At 43.8% G+C, this 10,651-nt stretch overlaps 1 protein-coding gene across 1 annotated transcript; it reads left to right on the forward strand.

Moving 5' to 3' along the window:
- The first annotated feature begins 608 nt into the window (after window positions 1-608).
- LOC106560408 (NAD-dependent protein deacylase sirtuin-5, mitochondrial-like) lies at window positions 609-5,309 on the forward strand. The gene is made up of 8 exons (XM_014123294.2): window positions 609-952; window positions 1,167-1,297; window positions 1,581-1,651; window positions 1,749-1,902; window positions 3,022-3,109; window positions 3,199-3,252; window positions 3,438-3,561; window positions 3,735-5,309. The coding sequence occupies exons 2-8, from the start codon at window positions 1,285-1,287 to the stop codon at window positions 3,789-3,791; spliced, it is 561 nt and encodes a 186-aa protein (XP_013978769.1). The 5' UTR covers window positions 609-952; window positions 1,167-1,284; the 3' UTR covers window positions 3,792-5,309.
- The last annotated feature ends 5,342 nt before the right edge of the window (window positions 5,310-10,651 follow it).

Raw genomic sequence — 10,651 nt, forward strand, 5'->3', positions numbered from 1 at the left:
AATCTGAGGTGCTGTTAACTCTAATGAACTTATCCTCTGCAGCAGAGGTAACTCTGGGTCTTCCTTTCCTGTGGCAGTCCTCATGAGAGCCAGTTTCATCATAGCGCTTGATGGTTTTTGTGACTGCACTTGAAGAAACTTTCAAAGTTCTTGAAATGTTCCAGATTGACTGACCTTCATGTCTTAAAGTAATGATGGACTGTCGTTTCTCTTTGCTTATTTGAGCTGTTCTTGACATAATATGGACTTGGTCTTTTACCAAATAGGGTTATCTTCTGTATACCACACCTATCTTGTCACAACATAACTGATTGTCTCAAACGCATTAAGAAGGAAAGAAATTCCACAAATTAACTTTTAACAAGGCACCGCTGTTATTTGAAATGCATTCCAGGTGACTACCTCATGAAGCTGGTTGAGAGAATGCCAAAAGTGTGTAAAGCTGTCATCATGGCCAAGGGTGGCTACTTTGAAGAATCTCAAATACAAAATATATGATTTGTTTAACACTTTTTTTGTTACTAGATGATTCCATATGTGTTATTTCCTAGTTTTGATGTCTTCACTATTGTTGTACAATGTAGAAAATAGTAAAAATAAAGAACAACCCTTTAATGAGTAGGTGTGTCCAGACTGGTACTGTATTTGGATTGAATTAAAGAACAAAGTACAAAGAACAAAATAACTGTCCTTTGTTATGTCAACATCAGTGGGGTACAGGTATTCTGGGGACCCATTACTTCTTAATGTGTGTTTCATATATGTGTATTTTCTCTTCCTGTGTTCTTTTTAAAATGTGTGTATTCTCTCCTCCTTACTGTCCCAGCCCTGAGTTAGTTAACCCTGATGATTGTACGTCAGTGCACCAGTAGAGGCATCACCTCTCAGCTGTGTGTCCGTCTCAAAGAGCCCCGGACCCAGGGCAGACAGGATATGGCCAGACACAGCTCAGGTAGGACTAGTACACACGCACGCACGCACGCACGCACGCACACACACACACACACACACACACACACACACACACACACACACACACACACACACACACACACACACGGTGAAATCGTACATCCCATTTAGTTCCTGGGTTAACTGATGCTGTGTCTGTCTGTCTGTCTGTCTGTCTGTCTCTGTCTGCCTTCTTTGTTTGCATGTGTTTTCAGAGCTGGCAGAATTCAGGGACGTGTTCTCTAAAGCCAAACACGTGGCTATCTTGACTGGATCAGGGTTGAGCGCAGAGAGTGGGGTCCCAACCTTCAGAGAAGGAGGCTTCTGGAGGAAATGGCAAGCCCAGGTAAACACACCCCTGCTCAGGCATTTCAGTTGAATGCATTCAGTTGTACAACTGACTAGGTATCTCCCATCCCAAATGGAACCCTATTCCTGTTATAGTGCACTAGTTTTGACCAGGGCCCTCTCTTTCTTCCCATTTCTCCCTCTCCCTTTCTCCTCCTCCGCTCCCGCCCCCTCTCTCTCTTTCTTCCCTTGTTTCGCCCTCCTCCTTCTGCTTCCCCCCATTTTCTCCCTCTCTCTTTTTTTCTACCTAATTTTCTTCTTCCTCTCTTCCTCTACATCAGGACCTGGCCACCCCTGGTGCGTTCAGTCAGAACCCGTCCAGGGTATGGGAGTTCTAACACTACTGAGAGAGGTGAAGAAATGCAATTTACTGAACATGTTTAATATACAATAGTAGAAGTGAAAGTACAACAATACATTTATACAGAAATTCATATATTACATATCAGGTGATGCTGAGGAAGAGCCCCAACCCAGCCCATTTGGCCATAGCAGAGTGTGAGGCGCGGCTGCAGAGACAGGGACGCCGCGTCACCGTCATCACACAGAACATCAACGAGCTGCACTACTGCGCCAGATCCACCAATGTCCTGGAGATACACGGTACTGTAACCACGGAAATGTCACTCAGGCTGACTTTCACTGTCCCGAATAGCTAGCTAGTAGAGCCACGATAATATTGCAATGTCACTGTCACTGGGGTATGTGTCCCAAATGGCACCCTATTCCCTATGAAGTGCACTACTTTTGACCAGAGCCCTACAGGTGATGGGCAATAGGGTGCCATTTTGGGGTGTAAACATGTGTCTGATTAGCTAGTAGTGATTATTGGGGGGGCTCATTTTATTGAAGTGTGTCTTTAGAGAATATTGTTGAAGGCTAGTTTCATTCCATTGTTTAATAGTCACTTCATCCTGGGTAGTAGTCTAGGCTGTAGATATGTCATATAAGCTTTCACATACTTCTAAACAATCTCTACACAATGTTCTCATCTTAGGGAAGCCTGATCAAAACAATTTAGAGATGTGAAAGCAATTATATTTTTGTAGAAATGGATTATTCGCCTCATCTTAAAACATGCTTTCCCTCAATCTGGGTACTAACCACAGTAGTTAGCTAGATCTGGGTACTAACCACAGTAGTTAGCTAGATCTGGGTACTAACCACAGTAGTTAGCTAGATCTGGGTACTAACCACAGTAGTTAGCTATATCTGGGTACTAACCACAGTAGTTAGCTAGATCTGGGTACTAACCACAGTAGTTAGCTAGATCTGGGTACTAACCACAGTAGTTAGCTAGATCTGGGTACTAACCACAGTAGTTAGCTAGATCTGGGTACTAACCACAGTAGTTAGCTAGATCTGGGTACTAACCACAGTAGTTAGCTAGATCTGGGTACTAACCACAGTAGTTAGCTAGATCTGGGTACTAACCACAGTAGTTAGCTATATCTGGGTACTAGACTAGTCTGTAGATGGTGTATGGTTACTTGTATCTGTCTGGTTCCCTTGTTCTTTGTTTACTGTCTCTCTCTCTTCTCCTCTTTCTCTTCTCTCTACTAATCCTTCTTCTCTCCTCATCTGTCGGTCTCTGTAACCACAGTCAGTCTGTTAAAAGAATTGCTGTTTGAGTTGGCACGTTATTATTGTCTACTGTCACTCTCTTCTCTCTTCTAATCTCTCTTCTCTTCCTCCTCTCCTCCTCCTCGTGTGTGACCACAGGCAGTCTGTTTAAAACCAGCTGTATGAGCTGTGGTAATGTTGCGGTCAGCCACAAGAGCCCCATCTGTGCTGCCCTGGAGGGCAAAGGGTAAGTCACAGTCACAGTCAGGTCAGCAACTTCTTGGTAACAGTATTTATTTATTATGGCTGTCTCTCTCGCTTTGTCTTTCTCTCTAGTGCACCAGAGCCAAACACCAGTGATGCTCAGATCACTCCTCATCACCTACCCAGGTGGGACATACTCGGTTCCGTTTTGTTTATAAGAGTTTAGAAATGTAAGATTGATTGATTTGAGTTTGTTAATAACTTTACCTTTAGATGGCAGTAGATCACAATCATATGAATTGTTGTAGATCCTCATGTAGGGGACAGGATGGAGTCTTCTAACTTGATTGTGTGTGTGTGTACCTCACCAGGTGTGAGCAGGGCGGCTGTAGTGGTCCGCTCAGGCCTGATGTGGTCTGGTTTGGGGAGACTCTGGACTCTGACATCCTGACTCGCGTTGAAGAGGAACTAGACCGCTGTGACCTCTGCCTAGTGGTGAGGGAGTTTGTCTGTCTGTCTGTCTGTCTGTCTGTCTGTCTGTCTGTCTGTCTGTCTGTCTGTCTGTCTGTCTGTCTGTCTGTCTGTCTGTCTGTCTGTCTGTCTGTCTGTCTGTCTGTCTGTCTGTGCTATAAAACATCCTTAAACACCTGTATCTCTGTGTGTTACAGGTTCCACTTCCACGGCCCCTGTGGGACCACCCTGCCCCCTGCACTGGCACGCCATGAGACTGAAGCCAACTGAAGAGACAGGAAGTCCCCCCCCAACAACCCTAAAATTGCCCAATCTGAGGAGCTGTGTCTCCCCTGGCCTGTCCCAGCCATAGTGCACTTTACACAGACTAGGCTGTATAATGTTGGATGGGTATATGAATGCAATGTAACGAATGCTAAAGTACAGCAAACACACTTGCCTCTATACAGGTAATACCGCAACACGGCTAGGGCCTATAAACTACCACCCTGGATTGGTGTTTTTGCATGATATAACCTATATCTTGTTAATTTCTCTCCCCCAAAAAGTCTATGACATGAAGTCCAATATATCAACCACAATGTTTCCCTTTGCTTAGGGCTTTTCATCTAATACCAATGCATTAGACCTGGATATTAGATAGACACATAGATCATGGTTGTATTGTCAAGACCAGGAATAACCAAAGTCTGTATCACATAATCTGATTTACTTTGAACCACAATAGTTAGCTAGATAGAGTGCTTCTGAAATTAAGTCGGTGCGGACACTAGTGGCCAGTGTTTAGCTGTTTGGGGTAGTTTTTCAGTTTGGAAAAGGTGTAAAGCTAATATTGGTGATTTACCGCCACCTGCTGTGCTGGAGTACTGAACTAAATCTTGTCATTCATTTGTTATGACCACTAGATGGCGATAGTAAAGCCATTTACAAACCAGAGCACCCAATTTGAAGAAGACAATGCTCTGTCATTGGCTGATTGCTCTCAAGCTATAGGAATCCTCACCCAGTTGACTACATTAAAATGGTGGAAGCCCTTAATGGCACTGCCGATGCTAAAACAAGCTTTTGGGAACAAGAGTCCTCTATCTATTTCTATGGACTCTACAGAGCCAGAGAAAAGCCTTATTCATTCCTGTTAGGGTTGGGGAACCTGCTGTATCTTTTGTAAAAGAGAATGTGTTCTCTATAACCTACCTGGTATTACATTGAAAACTCTTATGGTAAGTTTGAGTGGTTCTGAAGCCTGGTCCCTCTCTAGTTCTGACTTCATGTGAGTGTCCATTGATGTGTCTGTTTCAAGATTCAAGTTTCAAGTTTTATTAGTCATATGTACAGGATACACATGGTATACACCGTCCAATGAAATGCTTACTTGCAGGTTCCTTCTCGATAATGAAACAACAATATGAAATAATATACTAAAATTATATGAACATAAAGTAAATGGCTCAGTAGAATAGAATCAACATTTTAGCAAAAGTATAATACAGGAAGGCACAATTTATAGTCCAATATTTACATGTGTTTTGGGGGTATTGGGGGGCGAGTGTTTAAGAGCAGTTGCCATAGAATTTAATGTTAATTTCTGTACCATAAGCCTCCTCCAATGTCATTTTAGAGAATTTGGCAGTACGCCCAACCAGCCTCACAACGTGTGTGGCGCCGTGTGAGCGAGAAGTTTGCTGATGTCAAGTTGTGAACAGAGCACCCCATGGTGGCGGTGGGGTTATAGTATGGGCAGCCATAAGCTATGGACAACGTACACAATTGCAATTTTAGCGATGGCAATTTGAATGCACAGAGGTACTGTGACGAGATCCTGAGGCCCATTGTAGTTCCATTCATCCAACACCATCACCACATGTTTCAGCATGATAATGCACAACCCCATGTCGCAAGGATCTGTAGACAATTCCTTGAAGCTGAAAATGTCCCAGTTCTTCCATTGCCTGCATAATCACCAGACATGTCACCCCTTGAGCATGTTTGGGATGCTCTGGATCAACGTGCTCTGGATCAACATTCCACAGGCCACAATCAACAGCCTGATTAACTCTATGCGAAGGCGATATGTCGCGCTGCATGAGGCAAATGGTGATCACACCAGATACTGACTGGTTTTCTGATCCACGCCCATACTTAAAAAAAAAAGTTATCTGTGACCAACAGATGCATATCTGTATTCCCAGTCATGTGAAATCCATAGATTAGGGCCTAATGCACTTATTTTAATTGACTGATTTCCTTATATGAACTGTAACTCAGTAAAATCTTAGAAAATGTTGCATGTTGCGTTTATATTTTTGTTCAGTATACATTCTGTATCTGCCTCAATTACCTCGGTACTGGTACCCCGTGTATATAGCCAAGTTATCATTACTCATTGTGTATTTATTCCTCCTGTTATTATTTTTCTATTTGTCTAGTATTTCATTTTTGGGGGGGGGGGGGGGGTGGAGCCGTAAGTAAGCGTTTCACTGTTAGTCTACACCTGTTGTTTACCAAGCATGTGACAAATAAAATGTGATTCGATTTCATTTGTGGTTTACTCAATCCAAAAACCGTTCCATTATACATCACAATCTGGGTCAGGTGGGCGTCATTTGGAAGCTTATTCTATTGCCAACATGACTAGCTAAGTTATAAAATAGGATCTTACAGTGTTAGGCTTTCACAAGGCAATTCAGAGAAACAGAGTCATTTTGGTGCGCATAGAATGGAGTCATGAGTGCATTCAGGGTGGTGTTCCACGGCTTAGTTTCTTTCAAAAAATATCAAACGTAGACTCATTCTTTTAAGAACAACTCAGGGTATGACTCATGTCATCCTTCTAACTGTACATCAAACAGAGCGATCGTAAACGCTGATACTGTCAAATACATACGTGTTATGAAATGGAAATGTGAAGTGCACATTTGGACTCACGGGTGTTTTGGTTTGCTTGTATGACATCAAAGTGGTATTTATTATAATCCTCAACGTCTCATGTTCCAGAACGCAATGAGTCCACTTGATTTGCAGCATTTCCCTCTCTCAGACAACAAAACATGTGCAAAAGTAGCCCAATTAGCGGGAGGGATAGGGACTGACTGGTGCTCACCTTTTGGAGCGCTGTCAGTTGTATCCCATACAGTGCTGTAAAGCCGAGACCCTGAGCTCTGATGTCATGTACAGCATCTCACTTTACAGCCACTGCTTCCAATTTAGGTGCTTATCATTGGACAAATATGCCATTTTAGGGGCTACAACTGTTTTAGAACAAAAGGAAATTAATTGATGATGAATGGAAATGGATGCAAATGAGATTGTGTGTGCCGAGCGGTTGGCACTTTGTGTGTGTTCATGGTATGCTCTGGATCTGTCAGAGGAAATGATGTACAAACCAGTGGAGGCTGCTGAGGCGAGGACGGCTCATAATAATAGTTGGAACTGAGCGAATGGAATGGCATCAAACACAAGGAAATCATGTGTTTGATGTATTTGATTCTATTCCACTTATTCTGCTCCAGCCATTACCATGAGCCCGTCCACCCCAATTAAGGTGCCACCAACCTCCTGTGGTACAAACCCATGCTTTAGTCCACATCATCCACAGTCTCTGTGTGCGTGCGTGGGAGACAGCGAGACAGAGAGAGTGATGTGTGTGTGTTAGGGTTGGGTCCACATATGATAATATCGAGTGTCCGCGATATTTGACATTGACGATATATGGTTGAGAAATCGTGATGTGCAAGACGATACCCTAATTGAACTAATCAAACCTGTATCAATAAGTTCAAAATTAAGTCAAAATTAATTAACTAGGCCTTGTTTTAAGAGTATTTATCATGAGAAGGCGACTATAATATCATAAATAAGCACAAAAATAGCACAGTCTGTAATTATTTTGTCATTAACTGTGTAAAAGGCATACTATTTGGGTGATTTCTATGTTGTGTGTGTGGTGGGGGATCCAGACAGCCTGTGGATGTGTGTCAGGGAGATATGGAGACGATGGGATGGGATTCCTGTTGACACTTCCTGCTATTGAGCTCACACACACACACACACACACACACACACACACACACACACACACACACACACACACTCTTCACAGGCCCATTTCGCTTGCAGCTTCCTGTTGGGGCTGTGGTTCAGGTTTGGTTGCTACTCATTGTCAGGTGTGGATCTCTGTGGTCAAATGTGATTATTAACGTGGAGTGAAGCTAATTTAGATTTACTCCTTATGGAACAGAGGGAATCATACTACTGGGATCTGAGTCATAGCTTAGCCTCCTGTCCTCTCCCCAGTCTTCCTCCTGTCTCTCTTCTTCCTGTCTCTCTTCTTCCTCTCTCTACCTTTCTCCCCTTCTCTTTCCCTATCTTTCTCTCTCTCTCCCCCCTTTCTCTCTTCATTACCCTCTCATTACTAAGTGTGTCTTTGTGTGTGTGTGTGTGTGTGTGTGTGTGTGTGTGTGTGTGTGTGTGTGTGTGTGTGTGTGTGTGTGTGTGTGTGTGTCTTCCCCCTCTGCCTCTATCACCTGGCCATTAGAGTGAGAATGATGGTCCGATGGACTCCCATGACTCGCTGCTCCAAAAATAACAGAGCTCATTTCCCGCCTGTTAAGAGGCGATTTCACACCAATCTGAGCCGCATTGCCTGGGCTTGTTAGAGAGAGAGAGAGAGAGAGAGAGAGAGAGAGATGTAGGGAGATAGCGAGGGAGCGAGAGGGAGGGGATAAAGGAGAGAGAGAAGGAGAGAGAGAGAGTGGTAGAAGGAGATGAAGAAAGAGACAGAGTGATATACACTACAAAACATTAGGAACACCTGCTCTTTCCATGACAGGCTGACCAGGTGAATCCAGGTGAAATCTATGATCCCTTACAGATTTCACTTGTTAAATCCACTTCAATCAGTGTAGATGAAGAGGAGGAGACAAGTTGAAGAAGGATTTTTAAGCCTTGAGTCAATTGAGACATGGATTGTGTTTGTGCCATTCAGAGGGTTTATGGGCAAGACAAAAGTGCCTTTGAACGGGGTATGGTAGTAGGTGCCAGGCACACTGGTTTGTGTCAAGAACTGCAACGCTACTGGGTTTTCACGCTCAGCAACCTTCTGGTTATGAGCCTTGTTACCTTTCCACAGGACCACCTTCACTAGCTGACTCTGGATCTATCAGAATGTGTACAGTATTGAGCAGTAGGCCTAGCTGTAGCTACCTTCTCTTTTTTTTACCCCCCCGCCACTAACCCGACACACAGGAATCCCAATTAAATCATATTTTTCTTCTTTTTTTTTATCTTAAACTTCATATTTTATTCATCGAGCTGGCAAACTTAGATAGAGAATTACCTTGGAGCTGTGATTCCACTGACACCCCTCCTTCTTCCCATTGACATCCCTCCTTCTTCCCACTGACACCCCTCCTTCCCACTGACACCCCTCCTTCTTCGCAATGACGTCTGTATGGATGCATCCCAAATGGCACCCTATTCCCTATATAGTGCACTATAGGTCCCATAGGACTCTGGTCAGAAATAGTACATTATGTAGGGAATTGCTATTGGGGACGTACACTACCTGTAATTATTAACTGTATCGATCACTAGTTCAGAGATGTCCTTAGGCGAGTCCTGAAAGCTCAATACGTTATTCATTGCAAGAGAGGAAATTTAGTTAGAAAATGTGTGTTTGTGGGCTAATTTGATCTACCGTGATCTAGCTTATGGGCATACACACACACATCCATGCACACACACATCCATGCACACACACATCCATGCACACACACATCCATGCACACACACATCCATACACACACACACACATCCATACACACACACACACACATCCAAGCACACACACATCCATGCACACACGCATCCATACACACGCATCCATACACTCCATACACACACATCCATACACACGCATCCATACACACACATCCATACACACACACACACATCCATACACACACACACACATCCAAGAACACACACATCCATGCACACACGCATCCATACACACACATCCATACACACACATTCATACACACACGCATCCGTACACACGCATCCATACACACGCATCCATACACACTCATCCATACACACACATACATACACACACGCATCCATACACACACATCCATACACACACATTCATACACACACGCATCCATACACACACATCCATAGACACGCATTCATACACACGCATCCATACACACACATCCATAGACACACATTCATACACACGCATCCATACACACGCATCCATACACACACGCATCCATACACACGCATCCATACACACACATCCATACACACACATCCATACACACACGCATCCATACACACACGCATCCATACACACACGCATCCATACACACGCATCCATACACACACATCCATACACACACACATCCATACAAACACGCATCCATACACACACATCCATACACACACATCCATGCGCACACATCCATGTGCACACACATCCATACACACACATCCATACACACACGCATCCATACACACACACATCCATACACACGCATCCATGCGCACACACATTCATCCACACACGCATCCACACACACACATCCACACACACACATCCACACACACACGCATCCATACACACACGCATCCATACACACACATCCATACACACGCATCCATGCACACGCATCCATGCACACGCATCCATACACACACATCCATACACACACATCCACACACACATCCACACACACACATACATACACACACATACATACACACACGCATCCATACACACACGCATCCATACACACGCATCCATACACACGCATCCATACACACGCATTCATACACACACATACATACTACACATGCATTCATACACACGCAGCCATACAAACACATCCATACACACACACATCCATACACACACATCCATACACACACACACACACATCCATACACACACACACACATCCAAGCACACACACATCCATACACACGCATCCATACACACACGCATCCATGCACACATATCCATACACACACATTCATACACACGCATGCATACACAAACATCCATACACACGCATCCATACACACACATCCATACACACATGCATCC

Source organism: Salmo salar, chromosome ssa10 (assembly GCF_905237065.1).
Source record: "Salmo salar chromosome ssa10, Ssal_v3.1, whole genome shotgun sequence".
Taxonomy (NCBI): domain Eukaryota; kingdom Metazoa; phylum Chordata; class Actinopteri; order Salmoniformes; family Salmonidae; genus Salmo; species Salmo salar.

What these genes read in the sequence shown, in the direction of transcription:
- LOC106560408 (XM_014123294.2), top strand. An exon ending in TTCTAACACTACTGAGAGAG is followed by an intron (nt 1,652 to 1,748) that starts GTGAAGAAATGC and finishes ATTACATATCAG; the next exon opens with GTGATGCTGAGGAAGAGCCC. An exon ending in GCTGCCCTGGAGGGCAAAGG is followed by an intron (nt 3,110 to 3,198) that starts GTAAGTCACAGT and finishes CTTTCTCTCTAG; the next exon opens with TGCACCAGAGCCAAACACCA.